Source organism: Armigeres subalbatus, chromosome 2 (assembly GCF_024139115.2).
Source record: "Armigeres subalbatus isolate Guangzhou_Male chromosome 2, GZ_Asu_2, whole genome shotgun sequence".
Classification (NCBI taxonomy): domain Eukaryota; kingdom Metazoa; phylum Arthropoda; class Insecta; order Diptera; family Culicidae; genus Armigeres; species Armigeres subalbatus.
The window spans coordinates 161,085,615-161,107,834 of record NC_085140.1 but is presented as its reverse complement, the minus strand read 5'-3'; the positions used below and the strand labels follow the sequence as shown (position 1 = coordinate 161,107,834).

General features: G+C 41.4%; 1 protein-coding gene across 1 annotated transcript; it reads left to right on the top strand.

Moving 5' to 3' along the window:
• Positions 1–15,663: 15,663 nt before the first annotated feature.
• LOC134215387 (serine protease 40-like) lies at positions 15,664–17,565 on the top strand. The gene is made up of 3 exons (XM_062694590.1): positions 15,664–15,803; positions 15,867–16,899; positions 16,965–17,565. Exons 1-3 carry the CDS (start codon positions 15,731–15,733, stop codon positions 17,563–17,565), a joined length of 1,707 nt encoding a protein of 568 aa, XP_062550574.1. The 5' UTR covers positions 15,664–15,730.
• Positions 17,566–22,220: the final 4,655 nt, after the last annotated feature.

Genomic DNA, 22,220 nt, shown 5'->3' with positions numbered 1-22,220 from the left:
ATAGCGTTTGCAATCATATCATAATTATCATTATTTTTTTATATATATAATAACGTTGTTGAAGAAGGGAATTGAGTTTGCAAGTGTTTATATATCTCGTTTCAGAGAGCGATCAATGGCGCTTGAACCTAGGCTTATTAGCCAGGGCACAGATTAAATACCTTGCCCCATCCCAGGACGACAAAGGATAACGGAATTACAATAACTTTCTTAGCAACGTAACTCCCAACGTATTTACGAAATGCATTCTGTTATCACTTGCTTATAGTGATGATTCCCATACAACATCCCTCCCAACCATCCAACTCCTTGACATCTATGAGGGCGTCGGTGAGTCGCTGGCCTCTTGTTAAGTAGATGTCATATCATCATTTCCTTCCCTTTCCTTGTAACGGAGAAGATGGGCGTGGCCAGCAATGGTAGTTTTCATGCTTTCTCTTCTCGGACCTCCATTTGGATTGCTATTAATTCCCAAATAGTATTCCATAAGCATTTGGAGTAAGGAAGTTAAAGATATACATGACAGCTATAAGTATGCAATCTACGAAATACTCCGTTACCAACGCAACGCAACGCAACGCAACGCAACGCATGTGCTTTACCCTTTAAAACCCTGAAAAACATTGATAATTTTAATTAATTCGTTCTCGTCATCGCTTCTACCGAAATCAGTTCAACTCTATGTATTTGCAAGGGGAAACATAGAGCTAAAAGATGGCGTCATGGAAATTGCTCTATGACTCTTCCTCTTTTCATAGGGATGTTGAATGTATGATATAGGTCATAAATGCCTTGAATACAGTACCAAACTAAAAACATCCGCTTTCAAAATGGCGCAAATTTGCGCAAGATTTTTCTTTGGGATCCTAAAATATAGACATAAATGCGTCCTCTCTATAATGAAATATTACCGAATATCATCGAATAAGTGTTTTATGCTTATTGAAAATATGAGGAACATTAACTAGTTTTAGCTCGAAAATGGACTTCGAATTACTCTTTTGTATTTCTGTTCAGAATAATTTATTCTTGTCAAAAACACGTTTACATGATACTATTTTGTCTACTTTTTCATGGTATGTACTGATCTGTGGATTACTGTGACAAATATTTGACCACAATAAAACATACCGAACGTAATCAAATTCAACAGAAAAACCGGTAATTTTCTCAATGAAAAACCCCTAACTTTCTAGAAGTGTAGTGGTGAAACTTTAAATCTAAATAGAAAACCTAGTACTAGGAGTGGCTCGTCTACTATTCAGAGAAGTTTGAGACATATTTAGACTGCTCTAGGACAATTTTGAAAATTTAACTTTATTCCGGCTAGAATGGCGAAATACCCCTATGTGGCCGGCAACGAAACAGATGAGTCGTCAACTTCCACAAGAAGCGGGCGAAGCCGAGGACGTCCACCCGGAAAAAAAACAACGTTGCGACGACAGTGACGACGAGCAGGGTGTGGATTCTCTTCCATAAATGGCTCTTACGTCGTACAACCTTGGATCCATCAACATCGGCACAATCACGAACCCCACGAAGCTCAACGCGCTCCGAACCTTTATCAGCAATCAAAGCCTCGATATCGTGTGTCTACAAGAAGTTGAGAACGAACAGCTTTCCTTGCCTGGCTTTGTCGTTTTCGCAAATGTAGACCATACGAGGAGAGGCACAGCTGTTGCGGTGAAGGAGCACATCCAGGTCACTCACGTGGAGAAGAGCCTGGATAGCCGATTGATCGCACTGCGAGTGCACGACACGACCATCTGCAACGTTTACGCTCCCTCCGGCACTGCGCAGCGAGCGGCCAGAGAAGATTTTTTCAACGGCACGCTGGCGTACTACCTCCGTCACCACACCACAAACGTCATCTTCGCTGGCGATTTCAACTGCGTACTGCGTGCATGCGACTCGTCCAGCCCGAATATAAGCCCATCCCTAAAAGCTGCCGTCCAACAGCTGCAGCTACACGATGCATGGGAGAAGCTATGCCCACGTGATGCAGGCTACACATACATCAATCGGAATGCGCGATCTCGACTTGATCGTATTTACGTTAGTCGGGGACTACGTGACAAATTGCAGTCTGCTTTTACCCACGTCTGCTGCTTTACAGACCATAAAGCGATAACGGTAAGACTCTGTCTCCCCCCCTCTTGGGCACGAGCCCGGGCGTGGTTTCTGGGCCATTAGACCGCATCTCCTTACCGAAGAAAACGTTGCCGAGTTCCAATATAAGTGGCAATACTGGACTAGACAACGTAGAAACTACGGGTCATGGATGGATTGGTGATGGGAACTACGGGTCATGGATGGATGGATTGGTGGTGGACGTCATTCACCGTGAGCTGAACTTGCTTCTCAATGAAGCACTCACTGGTAATGTTCCCCATGCCTTCGTGGAGGGCATCATCGTACTAGTAAAGAAAAAAGGAGGTGATAACACGGCCCGAGCGTACCGGCCCATATCGCTGCTCAACAGCGATTACAAACTGTTCTCTCGCATCCTAAAAACCCGGATGGAACGCGTTATGCAGATCCACCACATTCCGAGCAACGGACAGAAATGTTCGAATTCAGAACGCAACATCTTTCAGGCCACTCTTGCTCTGAAAGATCGGATTGCCAGTCTCCGTCACCACCGACATGCCGGTAAGCTAATCAGCTTCGATCTGGAGAACGCCTTCGATCGGGTGCGGCATTCGTTTCTGTTCGACACCATGCGGTCGCTCGGTTTCAACGTGGAACTTATCTCTCTGCTCTCGCGCATTGCCAGTCGGTCCACATCCCGGCTGCTAATCAATGGACACCTTTCTCGTTCGTTCGAGATCGCACGGTCGGTGCGACAAGGGGATCCGTTGTCCATGCATCTATTTGTTTTGTATCTACATCCACTGGTATGCAGACTACACTCAAAATAATTTTCACTTAGAAGTTACTGGAAAACATATGTAGATTTTTTCCATCTAGGTTCGATTGTAAAACTTAAATATTTCGTTAGTGATGGTACTCACAGCTCTCAATTCACTTAAAAAATGTAATTAAATTTAAGTGAATTGAAATTTCAACAAACACATAGATTTTAAGTGAATTGGCATTATAGTTTGAGAAATATCCGTGTTAGTGATAAAAATTCCCGTCCACTAGAAGCGGACGGGACCAAAAACAGAGTAATGAAATATTTATTTCATACTCAGATTTATTTTTGTAGATTGATCTTATGACATTTTTGAACAATTTTTCATTAGCGATTGATCGAAAACATACACTTCGGTCTGAGTACCCCACTCATATATTTTTCATACATTCGTGACAAGTAGTATTTACTAGAAAAGAACATAGATATTGTTTTCTACGTTTTCATTTAAATTTCACTACATTTCTTTTTGGTATGCATATGACATGTGAGTAAGTTTTATTAGACACAAGTAAGGTCATCATAAACGTCGATTTTTAAAGCCTACCTGATTTTTATAGTGGAAATTAAGTGACAATTATTTTGAGTGTAGAGCAAGCCTGTGGGGAGGATCTGCTTGTGGCATATGAGGACGACATCAGCGTCGTCGTCACAGCGGAGGCACGGATAGAAATGAAATAAATATAAAAATATTCAACCGATTCTCTGTTGCAGCCGGCGCAAAATTAAATTTGCGCAAAACAATTGCAATAAATGTCGGATACTGCGAAGGTAAGTGGCTGCAAACGGCAAACGTAGTCAAAATTCTGGGTATCACTTTCGCAAATTCGATTCGATTGATGACGACGCTGAACTGAAACGTGCTGGTGGGTAAATTTTCTCAACAAATGTGGTTGCAGTCTCATCGTACGCTGACGCTGCACCAGAAGATAATAATGTTGAACACCTTCGGCACTTCCAAATTGTGGTACCTCTCGTCGGTGCTGCCTCCACTAGGAATACACACGGCGAAGATAACAGCGACGATGGGGACGTTCCTGTGGAAAGCAATAGTCGTTCGCGTGCCGATCATGCAGTTGACCAGGAAAAGGGAGCATGGTGGTTTGAACCTACACATTCCCGCCATTAAAAGTCGTAGTCTGGCCACGAACAGACATCTGAAAGAGATTGATTCCCTTCCGTACTATAGATCCCTCCTCTTCCCCGCTGATCCTCGCCCTGCAATTCCAATAGATCATCCCGACATCAAAATAATCCTTACATGCTTATCCCAAATCCCCCAACAAATTCAACAAAACTCCTCCGCCGTGCAAATCCACCAACATTTCGTTCAACAAACGGAACGGCCTAAGGTGGAACAAAACAGTCCGATGATCGACTGGCCACGCGCATGGCAAAACATCGCCGTCAAACAGCTGTCTTCAGCCCATCGTTCACAAATGTACTTATTTGTAAATGGAAAAATCGAACATCGGAAGCTACTATACACAATGCAGCGAGTAGCAAATGATAACTGCACCCATTGCGGGAACCAACAACAAGTAACGCTCCAACACAAATTTTGCTCTTGTGCTCGTGTCGGCCAGGCGTGGACGGTCCTACAGCAGAGACTAACCGGGCTAATGGATGGATGGAGAAGACTCTCATTCGAAGATTTAGCGAGACCTGCACTGGCAGGTATCAACAAACGAAAACGAGTAGCGATCCTACGAATGTTTATTAATTACATCAATTTTGTTAATTTAAGTAACGATGTTGTAGATGTAAATTCATTGAACTTTCACTTGGACGTTAATTTTTAAATTTGTAAACTCTTTTAACTGTTAATGAACTGACAAATAAACAGAATTTTAAACCACAAAAAAAATGGTGAACAGATCTAATGTACACCAGTGTGGAAATTTGTACACAGATAAGCTCGGTTTCCACATAAAATAATCAGGTTTGGAGATCAAAATCGCAATTGGGTCCTGAAATGAACTCTTTATCGGGACCCGATAAAGGTAATCATCCTGAACGCGTCAGAATTTTTTACAACTCATTGTTTTATTTGAGATTTAAAACTAGATGGAAAATGCTCCCCAACATTTTCGGTCTTGTTTGACGTACATAATAAAGTGGTATAATATAGTTTCAAAAGAAGTAGCAAAACACCGCAGGGCACTTGCCTAAACTTTTGACAGTTAATATATGGGCCAGACGTTTTGGGCTGATGGTCCAATGTTGACTTTTCAGCACGGAAGTAACTCAACCCAATGTCGTGACCGATCCAATCACCGCTCCTAATCGGAGCGATTGCCGCTACCTCCGAACGACAATCAAAGTAGAGAGCAGTTCTACCCGCTCTCTGACTTGATTGTCATCGGGAACTGCTTCCTCCGGCGGCATTTCGACCAGCAGGAGGCGGTGCCACCCGCTTACCCGCTGCCTACTACTGCCACCGGGAACACGGACCTATTCCTATAGGTCCACCGCTGCTCGGACCTACTCTTGTAGGTCCTGGTCCAGGAATGGGCACTACGCTACGGTAGTCTCCGCCCAGGTGCAGGTTTCACCGTTGATGCGCCTAAACACATCGGCCAAAAATTCAAACTGTTTCTACCATTTTACTCATATCTATAGACATATGAGACATGGTCCGGTAGTGATGGGTTAACACTCCATTCGTTCCATTCATACCTTGTTGCCATATTTTACCATGAATGCCTTCACGTTCATTAGGTGCAATATAATTGCCTACTTTTTGGCGAATTGCCAGCAATATGCACTGAGCTTTCAAAGCTTGCTTACATCACATGTTAAAGAATTTGTGATATGCAAAGATTTATAATAAGTGCCTTGTACTTCTTTTTTTCAGCTTTTCAGTACATTTAAATACTTGTTCGACTTTAATTTATTTTATTTTTTTTAACCTAATCGCTATCACCACACCCAAAATATGTCTATAAATGTCTCTAACCCAAAAACATTATTTTTACTGACTTAAAGTGAAATCAGTTATTCAGTAGTGATTCAGTCTCATTCCAAATTTTCGACCACTATTCTAGTTTGAATATAAAGCAAAATAAACCAAATTTTCTGGTTTCTCCAGCAGTGTTTCATTCATGTTTTTAAATTTTCAAATAAATGAAATAAAATAATATATTGCTGCCAAGAAAGTAATTGCAAAGTGGATTGAACCGTAGCTAAAATGACGCACTCATGGTGGTTGAATTCGTGGTTCAAATCTGCAGAATACACACGGCTAGATCGAACAACATAAAATTGGGTTCGAGTCACCTAATTTAGACCGTTGGTGGGGGAAGCCAATTTTGAATTAAACGGGTTAAGTTCAATTGGTTGAACCTCGAATTAGGTAGTTTTTTTACCGCCGGTGTTTGGTGAAAATTACCTAATATCAAGTTTGACTTTATTTGAAAATTTGAGAACAAAAACAAGAAAAGAATTGCAGAAAAATAATGAAAGGATCCCGATAAAATACATATTTTTTATTCAATAATAGTAAAACATCGTGGAAAACTACTTTATGAAAAAATCGGGATGGTTATCATCAGCATAGTTATGTTCGTCCGAGAGAATTAGTTTAGTTCAGACTTTACTAATAATTGGAGTGATGCACGCCGGGCTCTTTCTCAAGTGTGACCTTCATTCCACAGTTGTAAATGTTTCCTTTTGTGGCCATTGAGTCCAGTTTCGGGGTCCCGGGTTGGTTCACTTACGAGAGTAGCCATACCGAATAATTTCCGAGAGATCAGGGGTCAAAAGATTTAAATAATTAAAACAAAAAATTACAATGTTACTTACTGCAGCGGTTCTCAACCTGGGGTACATCTACCTCTGAGGGTACTTTCGCTGGCCTCAGGGGTACCTCGGACAAAAAATCGTAATGGCGGATGTATTACACGTCCAATAAACACTTATTGACAATTGTGTAGTTTTTTATTCCAAAACTTTGTATTGTACATAACATGCTTGGTGATTAGTGAATCATAACCTATTGAATCCTGCCACTACAACCAGCACAGTGTATTAAGGGCTGTGGGACAAAACGTAGAGTGATTAAAATCTAGAACCTAAAGGCTCGAAGGCCTATATTTGAGAGGCATGATGGCGTTTTCCGAAAAGCTAAAAAGCTCCGTCGCAAGAGGGTTGGAAGTCTCCTTCCAAGCAGCTCGTAAGCTTCCTTTCTAGAGGCTCCGAAAGACTCGGAAGCCTCCTTTCAAAAAGCTCGAAAGCCTCCTTTCAAGAGGCTCGGAAGCCTCCTTTCAAGAGGCTCGGAAGCCTCCTTTCAAGAGGCTCGGAAGCCTCCTTTCAAGAGGCTCGGAAGCCTCCTTTCAAGAGGCTCGGAAGCCTCCTTTCAAGAGGCTCGGAAGCCTCCTTTCAAGAGGCTCGAGAGCCTCCTTTCAAGAGGCTCGGAAGCCTCCTTTCAAGAGGCTCGGAAGCCTCCTTTCAAGAGGCTCGGAAGCCTCCTTTCAAGAGGCTCAGGCCTCCTTCAAGAGGCTCAGAGCCTCCTTTCAAGAGGCTCAGAAGCCTCCTTTCAAGAGGCTCAGAAGCCTCCTTTCAAGAGGCCTGGAAGCCTCCTTTCAAGAGGCTCAGAAGCCTCCTTTCAAGAGGCCTGGAAGCCTCCTTTCAAGAGGCTCAGAGCCTCCTTTCAAGAGGCTCAAGCCTCCTTTCAAGAGGCTCAGAAGCCTCCTTTCAAGAGGCTCAAGTCTCCTTTCAAGAGGCCTGGAAGCCTCCTTTCAAGAGGCTCAGAAGCCTCCTTTCAAGAGGCTCAGGCCTCCTTTCAAGAGGCCTGGAAGCCTCCTTTCAAGAGGCTCAGAAGCCTCCTTCAAGAGGCCTGGAAGCCTCCTTTCAAGAGGCTCAGAAGCCTCCTTTCAAGAGGCTCAAGCCTCCTTTCAAGAGGCTCAGAGCCTCCTTTCAAGAGGCTCAGAAGCCTCCTTCAAGAGGCCTGGAAGCCTCATTTAAAGAGGCTCAGAAGCCTCCTTTCAAGAGGCTCAGGCCTCCTTTCAAGAGGCCTGGAAGCCTCCTTTAAGAGGCCTCAAGCCTCCTTTCAAGAGGCTCGAAGCCTCCTTTCAAGAGGCTCAGAAGCCTCCTTTCAAGAGGCTCAGAAGCCTCCTTTCAAGAGGCCTGGAAGCCTCCTTCAAGAGGCTCAGAAGCCTCCTTTCAAGAGGCTCAGAAGCCTCCTTTCAAGAGGCTCAGAAGCCTCCTTTCAAGAGGCTCAGAAGCCTCCTTTCAAGAGGCTCAGAAGCCTCCTTTCAAGAGGCTCAAGCCTCCTTTCAAGAGGCCTGGAAGCCTCCTTTCAAGAGGCTCCAGAAGCCTCCTTTCAAGAGGCTCCAAGCCTCCTTTCAAGAGGCTCAGAGCCTCCTTTCAAGAGGCCTGGAAGCCTCCTTTCAAGAGGCTCAGAGCCTCCTTTCAAGAGGCCTGGAAGCCTCCTTTCAAGAGGCTCAGAAGCCTCCTTTCAAGAGGCCCGGAAGCCTCCTTTCAAGAGGCTCAGCCTCCTTTCAAGAGGCCCGGAAGCCTCCTTTCAAGAGGCTCGGAAGCCTCCTTTCAAGAGGCTCGGAAGCCTCCTTTCAAGAGGCTCGGAAGCCTCCTTTCAAGAGGCTCGGAAGCCTCCTTTCAAGAGGCTCGGAAGCCTCGTTTCAAGAGGCTCGGAAGCCTCCTTTCAAGAGGCTCGGAAGCCTCCTTTCAAGAGGCTCGGAAGCCTCCTTTCAAGGGGCTTGGAAGACTGCTTTCAAGAGACTCAGATGCAAAATGCTCAGAAGTCTCCTGCTACGAGCCTCGGAAACCTCGGAAGCAATTATTTTAGATAACTTTTCATACTTATGGGTTATGCTTATTTTCATTTACAGCGAAAAAAAAAGGTTGAGAACCGCTGACTTACTGTAACAATTCATCCGGATGTCCATCTCTCGGGTCTGTTCCATCAAATCCATTCCTGGTTACGTTCCGGGTCGGATTTGCCGGAACCGAAAGAGATTGATGTTAGATTGTCTTTTTCTTCTTCTATGGCTCTATGTTCCAACTGGAACTTGGCCAGCATTTTTTCAGTTATTAATTGAAAGCTTTCTATGCCCGCCATTGCATGAGAATGCCCAACAAACAACGACATATTACAAATAAGCATCTAAGTTGAATTATTGTTTATTTGTAATCTTCATAACTGAATAAAATGGATGCTGAATAATTCGCTAGACAGATTTCATTTCAGCATTTTATCCAACTAATATTCGACTTCTTCTTCTTCTTATTGGCATTACATCCCCACACTGGGAAAGAGCCGCCTCGCAGCTTAGTGTTCATTAAGCACTTCCACAGTTATTAACTGCGAGGTTTCTAAGCCAGGTTACCATTTTTGCATTCGTATATCATGAGGCTAGCACAATGATATTTTTATGCCCAAGGAAGTCGAGACAATTTCCAATCCGGAAATTGTCTAGACCGGCACCGGGAATCGAACCCAGCCACCCTCAGCATGGTCTTGCTTTGTAGCCGCGCGTCTTACCGCACGGCTAAGGAGGGCCCCTTAGCCCCTTCGACTTGGCCTATTTATTTGTTTACCATTTTTATTTGAGGTCGAACTAACGTTTTAGTTTTATCACATTTCAGCACATTGGGGAAGTGTAATTTTTAAAGTTTTTAAAGTTCTCTGTTCGACAATGATGTGATGCTCTAAAAGGGTGGTCGAATTGAGTTTGAATAGTAAATTAATAAGCAAGCATTAGACATCCTACTTAACCGTTGTCCTTCTTAACCATTGAATTTCACCTTTACCGGATCTATCGCACAGTGGAAGAAAACATTATAATAGGGTTTCTTACCCCATTCCCGGCCTAACATGCATACGACTGCATTAGTTAATTGATATTTATGACAGGAAGCATTTTTTCCTCAATTTCGTGGGCCGTGCAATACTGCAATGGGGTTCACTTCTGCTTAAAAATAGCTTTTCTTGGTAAACATCGTTTGAAAAGGCTTTTATTTGATTTAAATAAACGATGTCCAGCACTAATTTCAGTCATAGCGATTTCAAATCCGGCCCACTTCCAAACTAGTTCCCGGCCTAAGCAAAATTTCGCTCAATCTCTCAACATCTTACTCTCATTCTCTCTCGGGACGGTAGAAAATGCGACGTAAACAAAAATATGCACGTTCAACGTCGACATGATGCCAGATGTTATTATTTATAATAATTTTTATTTGGTTGAAAAGAATATATTCGCTCATTCAAATTACTTCCAAACGCTTAAAAACTATATTTTTTTCACTTTTTGTAATCGAGAGAATTATAAATAACACGATAGCGTCAACGTATTAGATAGTTTTACTATGAACGATGAAGGATTTTTTTCATACTAAAAAAAATCCTGGCTTTTTGGCAGCACGGTGCGGCTAGAAGTTCTTATGCCGAGGTGAATTTTTGTTTGGTTTGAGGATACATTTTCAAATGTATTCTAATATGTTTATATTAGTTCTTGTGAAACGAACAACTAGAAAAGATGAAAGTGCGTGAGTTTAGAATTATTGTGTGGTGATTAACAGCTTCAACCATTGATTGTATCGAGTACTGTGCCGATTTCCAGGTAGGTGTTTATATGAAAATATCGTTTTGTAAAAGTGGAAAGATTCACTTCGGCTCAGTTGTGCAGCAACGGAGAGCGAATGTTCGAAATCTACATTTTTGTTTTCTATAATTGGACCAATTAGGAGTGAAATAAATAATTTAAAAATATTGAGTATTGTGCGAAATAAACGGGAGACTTTTTTAAAATTATCAATCATAAGCCTACGGCTTCCAAAAAGTATAAATCTTTAGTTTTCTGTGCAGTGAGCCGGGAATCGGGTCCATAGGCCCAAGTAGTGATTTACCCTAGTTTATGCTTTTTCCGTTTGATAGAAAATCGCGAAGGCTTGAATTGATGATATTTGGATAGGAAAATAATAATTTATTTTCAAGACATTGTTGGAATCATTGTCAAGAACTTGTATATTCGTGGGGCAATACATAATTGTTTCGTTATAAATAATTGATTCCTGATCTATAACGCTGTTGGAGACTACAACGAACAAAATTGCTGGATCAATGAAGAAAATTCATGCAGTTATTGTAAAGTTGTGCAGAAACGAACACAAACAAATTCATGAAAAATCGACAACATTGGATGTCTGTTACAGATTTCCTATGTACTAGTTGTTTTTGTCGGCCGAACATTTGCAAAGGTGGCAGAACTGTACACCCGCCTGAAACGTGAAGCAGCAAAAGTTGGACTGGTGGTGAATGCGTCAAAGACAAAGTACATGCTTGTGGGCGGAACCGAGCGCGACAGGGCCCGCCTGGGAAGCAGTGTTACGATAGACGGGGATACCTTCGAGGTGGTCGAGGAATTCGTCTACTAACGGCTAACGGCTGATAACAATGTCAGTCGTGAAATACGAAGGCGCATCATCTGTGGAAGTCGGGCCTACTACGGGCTCCAGAAGAAACTGCGGTCAAAAAAGATTCGCCACCGCACCAAATGTGTCATGTACAAGACGTTAATAAGACCGGTAGTTCTCTATGGACATGAAACATGGACAATGCTCGAGGAGGACTTGCAAGCACTCGGAGTATTCGAGAGACGGGTGCTTAGGACCATCTTTGGCGGTGTGCAAGAAGACGGTGTGTGGCGGCGAAGAATGAACCATGAGCTCGCCCAACTCTACGGCGAACCCAGTATCCAGAAGGTAGCTAAAGCCGGAAGGGTACGATGGGCAGGACATGTTGCCAGAATGCCGGACAGCAACCCTGCAAAGATGGTGTTCGCTTCCGATCCGACAGGTACGAGACGGCGTGGAGCGCAGCGAGCGAGATGGGCAGACCAGGTGCAAAACGACTTGGCGAGCGTGGGGCGTATCCGAGGATGGAGAGATGCGGCCTCGAACCGTGTATTGTGGCGCCAAATTGTTGATTCAGTGTTATCTGTTTAGATGTAGACTACATAAATAAAAAAATGAAAAAATGAATAGTTGTTTTTCTACATGTTTTTTTTTTGTCTTTGTTATCGAGACTTTCAGCCCGAGGCTGCCGCGTCTCGATTTTTTTATATGTAAATAGGGGGAATGACGGCTTTGGCAGGTTTTGTTCTATTATTGTCAGGGGGGGTTTTTTATTACTGATTATGCTCTAATTTGGCCTAAACATTTTTTGAATATCAAAGAATATTGTGGCCAAATTTCATAAAATTCGGTCGACAAAAACCCCCGGCCAGTAATAGAACAAAACCTGCCAAAGCCGTCTTTTCCCCTAAATGTTGATATGTGTAGTTATATACTCGCTGCATGTGTGATATTGATGGTACAATCATTTCGCAACCGGTTATTCAGAGATTCCAAGCAAGGTCGAACATAAATTCATTAAATTTTCATAAACCCCATCATTGGAGACAAATTTTATTTTATCGTTTTGACATTATTGTCTTATATTTTTTCCCCAATGTTGAATGGTTATGACTGGCTGAACAATGGTTGAAATAAAAATCTTGTACAGTTATTAACAAACTGTAGTTTGACAGATTGACTTGTTGATTAAGAGTCCAATTATGATTCATATTCAGCCATACGATTATTTATGTTCTGCATTGAGTAAGCCATAACTTACAAATGAAGGATGGCGTGGATGGCAACGAAAATTTGAAAATGATTATATGAAAATAACAATTGCAATACGTTCAATGGAGATCTTGATGATGTTACTCTCAATGCGTTATTATTTTCGAAGAATGTACATGTAGCTGAATTATGGCTAAGTAAAATGAGTATTAGAGGTTTAACGAATCAGGTAATAAAATTGTTTTTTAAAATGAGATGTTGTTGCTGTATAACTTCTCCAAAATTGTGTGAACAAAGCCTGAACAGAAGTTGCGATAAGAAATAGTAAGGACATAATTTAACACAGTGCTGAGCTGCATCATCACACTGATGTTAGTTAAACTAGTGAATGTTTGTTGGGTGTATATTATTTGTGGGGCAAGTACAATGGATACACTCTGCCCAAGGAGTCGAGAATGTTTCCAACCCGAAAACATCCTAGACCGGACCAAGAATCGAACTCAACAACTACGGATTGGCAATCCTACGCCTTTGCTCGCAAGTCTACTAGAGACCCCTATTGATGTTCGATCTGTCTGGTAAATGGCAATAAATAAAACAGTTCAATGCAGGCAAATGTAAAAATCCTTAGGTATCTTGAAGTTTATTAAACATTCTTGGAAATGCAGTAATTAATTTAAATTATAGAAGCGGATGAAAACAATCAGCGCTTTATAAATTTCCTCTTTAGAGACTGACGCGACACGAGCATGATTTTTTTCACCCAAAACAAAGTTCGAATTACCCAAAAGACAGTTCAACTTCACTTGGGGTAGGGGAACGGTTCGCCACTTCATCTCTTAGCTCCTATTTCCATCCCATCGAAAACAAAGCAATAGAAAGGAATTTGGTTTGTTTATTATTTTTGTGATTTTTTTCAGCAGTGAGCACGCATGTTAACAAAAAGGAGCGACGAATTTGGTGCCGTATTTCTTTGTTTAGCGATGAGATGGATATATGTACATTGAATTGTTTATTGTGTGTTAAGTTTCAAACAACTCAAAATTATATTTCATGGAATTAACTGAAACTTTATGTTTAAGGTACCCAACTACAAGTTCATATTTTCACCTAATCTTAAGTTCGAGGCTTGAATTTAAATTTTGAGTGAATTCGAACTTGTGTTTGAGTTGTTTTTGTCAGTTGACTGGTATAAAAAATTGAATCTAGAACAGATGCTGGGGAACATAAATGTTTCAAATTCATATTCGAAATGACAGCTCCGAACAATTTGAATCATTGCTGGTTTTGTTCTTAGACTATTACCAGGATTTTTTTTAACATCGGTTTATGTATCGTTTGCAACAATAAGCGAGGTAAATCTTAAAGAGAATATTTCTCACTGGAAGTGCTCCAAAATTGTACAAAAACGAAAAGAATAGGAGGTTTTATGCCTTTGGAAGAAGTGCTTCAGTATGAATACTACTCCCTGGGGCTTTTCCCTGCTCCAAAATAAAAATAATATTAACAAAAAAAATCTTCCGTACCCAATTCTGAGCGAATCGATTGGCGTTTTTTTGCCAGAAGGCTTAAAATGACTTGGATTTTAAATCATTGATAGTTCTTTCTATTTTAAATAATTGAAAATAATTATATAAAATAATTATAAAGATATACCTCTTTTATGGAGCCCCATGGTGGTGTCTTCATAATTATTATCAGATTCAGAGGTAAAATTAAGACAGATGCACACAGTTCGCTCAAGGAAGGAAAGTACCAATTGAATTCGGCTGCCTAGTAATATGTTATTTTTTTTACCTAACTGTCAATCGATTTTAATTCGAGCTTGATAGTTTAAAAGATACAGACTATCGAATTCTCGGTGTAGTTGAGCGAAAAATACTGCGCTCAATACTTGGCGACGTAGTGGAAAATTGTGGATGGCGCAGACGCATGAACCACGAGTTGTATCAAATGTACAAAAATGTAGCCATCGACAGGCTGATAAAATACGGCAGATTACAGTGGCCTGGATATGTAGTGCGTATGCCGAAAGAAAGATCAGCAAAAGTCATGTTTAGCAGAGAGCCTGCAAGAGGGCGTCGGCTCCGGGGTAGACCCGCACTCGCTGGCTGTGTGCAATCGAGGAAGATGGGCGTGAGACTGGCGTGCAGGAAGACTGGCGACTGGCGGCCCAAGAACGAGCAACCTGTAACAAGACTTTACATTCGGTTTTGTTCCGGACAACATCGAGTGTACGACCAGGTTTGGGCACGTACGATCTTGCGTTGACTAGGATCGTGTACAAGCTACTAATGAACTAATGGGATCGGATTTTAAATAGAATTAAGAGACAACCTCATCAATCCGATTGAACGGTGAAAGAAGGAGGTATCACGTTATGAAACATCAACCTTAAGCAAATAGTCAGCTAGCTAATACGTAATTGCGAGATTCAGAAATCATTCCATCAATTCCGCGGAAGAACCAAAGTAAATTGCAATAAATCGAAAAAAAAATGGAACGTTTCTAAATAAAATCTTGATGAAAAAACCCTAAATAACATTATGGAAAAATAGATATTCCCCAGAATATAACCATTCTACTAAAAAATTTCAAAATCATCCTAGCCAAGATATATATAGAATGTTGCTGAGTAGGAGCCTTACAATCAATCAAAAACACAAGGGTCTCCAGTAGCCCTGCGTACAAAGGCGTAGGATTGCCAATCCGGAGATGGCGAGTTCGATTATCGGTCCGGTCTTGGATGTTTTCGGGTTGGAAACATTCTCGACTCCCTGGGCATAGACCATTGTACTTGCCACACAAGACACATACTCATGCAATGGCGGGCATAGAAAAGCTTTCAATTAATAACTGAGGAAATCCTTATAGAATAATAAGTTGAAAAGCAGGCAAAGTTTACAGTTCTGGAGCACATGTGTTTGCAAATTCGTTTGGATCCCGGTAACTTGTTCATGGAATTTCATCTCACTATAGAAGTAGCGTCAACTGGTGCTCATAATATAATAACAAAAACATTTCGCTCAGAGTAATGCTTCTGCAGTGGAGAGAAGTTTCATTCTCTCGACATTTGATTAACGGCATTCAGGTCGATGCGCTTTGGGAATCCCACCATGCAGAAATGGGATGCCCACTCTTGCTGTGCTCTACTCTAAAAATCAGCAGTCAGTTGTTTGGGGTCACTTAAATTTGTTCAATTGAAATCTTTTGCTTCCGCGGCCTATAATGTATGCAACTTCGATGGCAAAATATTTTCCAGTGTTTTTGTTGTTGTTTCCTTTTCCTGACATTTGTAATTGTATGTATGTGCGAAACATATTATGTTCAATTATTAAAAACTATTATTTCCATCTTTTTTCAGCTCATGAATGTGGCCGTCGAACGTACACTCAGTTGCCCCTGATCTATGGAGGCAAGACTTCCAGTCCGGGAGAGTGGCCCTGGCATGCAGCAATTTACCATTTGGGTACCATTCGATCTACTTCCAGCTATCAGTGCGGGGGTACCTTGATTAGTTCTGAGTTCGTTCTGACAGCCGCTCATTGTACCTTTAGGAATGGCATTCCACTTCCAGCCAACCATTTCATTGTGAAACTGGGATCTTACAATTTGAACACTGAGGAAGATCACCGGAGCGAATATGGGGTAGGGTTGGTAGAACGGCACTTCAAGTACAATCCATGGGCCCATCAGTACGACGTGGCTTTACTACAAATGGAAAACAAGGTGGAGTTTAGCAACTTCATTCAGCCTGTGTGTTTGCCTGCTGATGCAAATGCTCATCAGTTCTCGCATGGAAACGTAGTTGGATGGGGCTTTGGTGACCGAAACCAAATGGAGACAGTTCTACAGAAAGCTAATTTACACGTGGTGGACTATGCCACTTGCTTGCGGAGTAATGCAATTCTATTCAGTGTTTTGCTATCAAAAGACTACAGCAATTTCTGTGCTGGTAATGATAACATGACTAATGTTTGCGACGGCGATAGCGGCGGTGGATTGTTTAGTTTTAATAAAATAGACGGGGCCTGGTATATAAGAGGAGTCACCAATGCAGGAGTGCGTGTGGATCCGGCATTGAACATGCGTTGCAATCCAAGACAGTTTACGGTATTTTCCAATGTAACCTATTATATGAATTGGATTAGGTCAGTGCAAAATCGGAGGGAGGCGAACCTGCTCGATTTGAAGGATTGTGGAGAAGATGACCACGATCCGAGCGTTCCCGAAAGTGATAAGCCCATGTTCCAGCAATATCCATGGATGGCGCTTCTTGAGCATGGAAACAGCAATTCCACAAAAATCGAAACAGTGTGCAGCGGAGTACTTATTCACTCGCAGTTTGTGCTCACAACCGGACATTGCACGTGTGCAACATGTAATGGAATAAAACCGTAATTCTGAATTGAAGCAGAAATATTGTTATGACTGATTTAATATTTGATTGTTAATTTTATAGGAAAGCAGTTCGGATTGGTGATTATGACCTTCTCAAAAATCCCGAAACAGATTTGGATGGAATAGAAGTTGAAGCGGAATCGATTCCAATTTTGAAAATCATTCACCACCCGGAAATGGACCTATCCGTTTATAGACACAACATAGCCGTGATCAAGCTCGCACGAGAACCTAATTTTCGGTTGCCACAGCCGATCAAGCCGATATGTCTTCCCACCACTCGATCATTCAGTGGAAATAACTATGTAGTAGGTTGGAGACGAGCTGGGAAATCAAACGTTCTCGAGCGAGAATCAGTCATTCTGGAACACATCAAGCAATGCAATAATATTTATAGTGCCATCAAAGTGAATCTTGATCCTGAAGAAAGTATTATATGTGTAGATAATAAAATTAATAATAAAAACTGTATTAGTTATAAGGCTGGAAGCGCATTGCTATACCAAGCTCAACTCGATGGTAACAACCGATACTACCTCAAAGGACTGCATGTGCTTGGCTTACCGAGATGTGGACCAAAATCGAAAGACGTGTTCATTGATGTCAGTCATTATTTGGAATGGATTAAGCAAACCGTAGATTTGGAAATCGCCCGTAAATAATAAATCTATTTATCTATCTATCTATCTTTATCTTTATATATATATATATATATATATATATATATATATATATATATATATATATATATATATATATTAGGGTGGCTCAAATTAGTATGGGAAAAACTTTTTTCAATTTTTTGATGGGCCGCCCTCTTATTCGGTTCTATTTGATGCCCTGATGCTCTGGACAAAATTTCAGCAAAATCGGTCAACGTTTGAGCGGTGCTAAACTCGTTGGAAGTTTATATGCAAAAATGTATGCAGAAACTATATGCAGTATGCAGATTGAGACCGCTTGAAGAGTCCTTCGTCGGCGAATACCAAGCAGGTTTTCGTGAGGGCCGATCAACGACGGATCAAATGTTTACCCTGAGACAAATCCTTGATAAATTCCGGGAGTACAACTTGCAGACACATCATCTGTTTATTGATTTCAAGGCGGCGTACGATTCAGTGAAACGGAATGAATTATGGCAAATTATGCTTGAACATGGTTTTCCGGCGAAACTGATACGTCTGATTCGTATAACGTTGGACGGATCGAAATCAAGTGTAAGGGTTGCGGATGAAATATCGACGTCATTTGTTACCTTAGATGGATTAAAGCAGGGTGATGCACTCTCAAACCTACTGTTCAATATAGCGCTCGAGGGAGCGATTAGGAGAGCTGGTGTGCAAAGAAGCGGTACCATTATCACAAAATCGCATATGCTCCTGGGATTTGCGGACGATATCGATATTATCGGAATTGATCGCCGCGCCGTGGAAGAGGCTTTTGCGCCTTTTAAGAGGGAGACAGCGAGGATTGGACTCACGATCAATACCAGCAAAACGAAGTACATGGTCGCTGGCAATCAACGTGGGTTCATTAGTGGTGGTGGTAGCGAAATAGTGCTGGATGGTGAAAAATTTGAAGTGGTAGAAGAATTTGTGTATCTTGGAACATTAGTGACGTGCGATAACGATGTTACCCGCGAGGTGAAAAGGCGTATTGCAGCTGCAAATAGGGCTTATTACGGACTTCGTAACCAGCTTAAGTCCCGTAGTCTGCAAACGAAAACAAAACTCGCGCTGTATACTACTCTGATTCTTCCGGTGGCTTTATACGGCCATGAGACATGGACGTTAAAGGAGGCTGATCGGAGAGCTCTCGGAGTGTTTGAGCGTAAGGTGCTGCGGACAATACTCGGCGGTAAACAGGAGAACGGTATCTGGCGGCGTCACATGAATCACGAATTGTACCAGGTGTATAAAGGGCTGGATATTATTAAGCTTATGCAACACGGCAGACTACGGTGGGCTGGTCACGTTGTTCGTATGCCGGAAGAACGACAAGCGAAGATAATATTTAGTAGAGAACCCGGAAGAGGCCGCAGGCTTCGTGGAAGGCCGCGTACACGATGGCTTTTTGCAGTTGAAGAGGACCTGAGGGCGCTCAATGTTCAGGGCGACTGGAAGCGATTGGCCCAGGATCGAGTCCAGTGGAGAAGGATACTCCATTCGGCGTAGGTTCATCGAAGAGCTGTAGCCCATCAAGTAAGTATGCAGAAACATCCAAAAACAGTGAATTGCAGTTGTACGGCACAACTTACGATGAAGAACTATGATACTCATTCAGATCTTGAAGAATTTAATACAGAATGTTATGCAGAAAATCGCGAGAAGATTAGAGTTTGCCCGGCTAAGTTATTAGCATTTCTCTGAAGTGGGGTTTGAGCAAATTCCGTTTCTTTTACCTTTGAAAAGAAATAAATTCACCCCTACAACACTCCAGTAAAATGCTAATATCTTTGCGTAATAAACTCTAATTTTCTCGCGGTTTTCAGCATAACATTCTGTATTCAATTCTTCAAGATCTGAATGAGTATCATAGTTCTTCATCGTAAGTTGTGCCGTACAACTGCAATTCACTGTTTTTGGATGTTTCTGCATACATTTTTGCATATAAACTTCCAACGAGTTTAGCACCGCTCAAACGTTGACCGATTTGGCTGAAATTTTGTCCAGAGCATCAGGGCATCAAATAGAACCGAATAAGAGGGCGGCCCATCAAAAAATTTTAAAAAGTGTTTTTTGAGCCACCCTAATATATATATATATATATATATATATATATATATATATATATATATATATATATATATATATATATATATATATATATATATATAACTCAATGTTTGTATGTTTGTATATATGTTTGTATGTATGTTCCAGCATAACTTCTGAACCGATTGACCAATTTCAACCAAATTTGGAACACACATTCTTTATCTTAAGGAGACGACGATAGGGGGTTAGGCATGCTCTTTGGAAAAGGGGGAGGGGTATTGCTTAGTTTGTCGATCAACTCAGTGTAACTTCTGAACCCCTTGGCCGATTTCAACCAAATTTGGAACACAAATTCGTTATCTTAAGGAAACGACTATATGGGGATTAGGGATGCTCTTTGGAAAAGAGGGAGGATGTGGGGGGGAGGGGTATTGATTAGTTATCTATCAACACAGTGTAAGTCTTGAACCCCTTGGCCGATTTCAACCAAATTTGGAACACACATTCTTTATCTTAAGGCGACGACGATAGGGGGTTAGGCATGCTCTTTGGAAAAAGGGGAGGGTGTGGGGGGAGGGGTATTGCTTAGTTATCGATCAACTCAATGTAACTTCTGAACCCCTTGGCCGATTTCAACCAAATTTGGAACACACATTCTTTATGTTAAGGAGACGACGATAGAGGTGTTAGGGCTAACCTTTTAAAAGGGGGATGGTGAGGGGGGAGGGGTATTGCTCAGTTATCAATCATCTCAGTGTAACTTCTGACCCCTTGGCCGATTTCAACCAAATTTGGAACACAAATTTGTTATCTTAAGGAAACGACTATATGGGAATTAAGGATGCTCTTTGGAAAAGAGGGAGGATGTGGGGGGAGGGGTATTGCTTAGTTATCGATCAACTCAATGTAACTTCTGAACCCCTTGGCCGATTTCAACCAAATTTGGAACACACATTCTTTATGTTAAGGAGACGACGATAGAGGTGTTAGGGCTAACCTTTTAAAAGGGGGAGGGTGAGGGGGGAGGGGTATTGCTCAGTTATCAATCAACTCAGTGTAACTTCTGAACCCCTTGGCCGATTTCAACCAAATTTGGAACGCAAATTCGTTATCTTAAGGAGACGACTATATGAGGATAAGGGATGCTCTTTGGAAAAGAGGAAGAGTGGGGGGAGGGGTATTGCTTAGTTATCGATCAACTCAGTGTAAGTCTTGAATCCCTTGCCCGATTTCAACTAAATTTGGAGCAAACATTCTTTATCTTAAGGAGACGACGATAGAGGTGTTAGGGATAATCTTTGGAAATGGGAGAGGTGTTATTGCTTGATTATCTATCAACTTAGTGTAACTTCTGAACCTCTTGGCCGATTTCAACCAAATTTGGAACACAAATTCGTTATCTTAAGGAGACGACTATATGGGGGTTAGGGATGCTCTTTGGAAAAGGGAGAGGGTGTGGGGGAGGGGTATTGCTTAGTTATCGATCAATTCAGTGTAAGTCTTGAACCCTATGACCGATTTGAACCAAATTTGTATCAAATATTTTCTGTCCTAAGGAAGCGATTTTAGTGGATGTGGGTAGATCATTTTAAAAGAGGGAGGGTGTGAGAGAGGGGTATTGTTTAGTTATCGTCTAATTCAGCATAACATCTGAACCCATATTCTCTGTCTAAAGAAGACTATATCAGACCGGGTAGGAGTGTCATAGCTGAATGAGAGAGAGGATATATTTATTAAACTAACAGTTTAGCATACCTTTTTATCGCATGGGTCAATTCAAACCAAATTTGTAAGCACGTAATCTCTACCCAAAGGAAGCTATCAAAGAGAGGCTAGGAGGAATGCAGGAGGTTATTGCGGTTTGGTATTGTTTAGAAAACGAATTAATTTAAAATCCCTCTTATTTAGTTCATCCGATGTTCTTTGACATTGTACAAGGCTCCGAAAACAAATTGCCCGAACTCCTTAAAATTGGAAAATCCTCGACAATAACATTTTCCCAAAAATGACTTTAACGAAAATGATATTTCCCGTAAATAATACTTCCCGATATACATATCACAGAATATGAAATTTCGCTGAAAATGACATATTCCTGAATGAGGTCATTAATATAACACTATTCGGCCAAATATCATTCGACATGAAGGGCATTTGAGATAATTATGAACACCATCAGAAAAATCATGCATAGAAAGCAAGCATTTGCTGGGTATAAAACAATGATTATTGTTACCCTTCATCGGAATAATGGTGTGTCCAGTGAAAAGCAATGATTAATGTGTTTTCTTCTGGATAGTAGATGTGAATGCTTCTTCAAAAGTAGGAATTTTCCCGGGATAAGGCAATGGAGGGTGTGATCCCTTCTTTAAAAATATGCTTTCGCCCGGAATAAGGCATCGGTGGATGTTTTTCCTTCTTTAGAAATAAACGTTTGCCCGGAATAAGGCTATTCAAACTCACGATCCCTTCTTTAAAATCAGAAAATGTTTCCAAAAGCCTTCTTTCAATCAAATGATGAAGTATCAATAAGTAAACACAATTACCCTGTTGACCAATTGGTTTTATCATTTTCCGATTATAAAAAAAATCTGCGAACC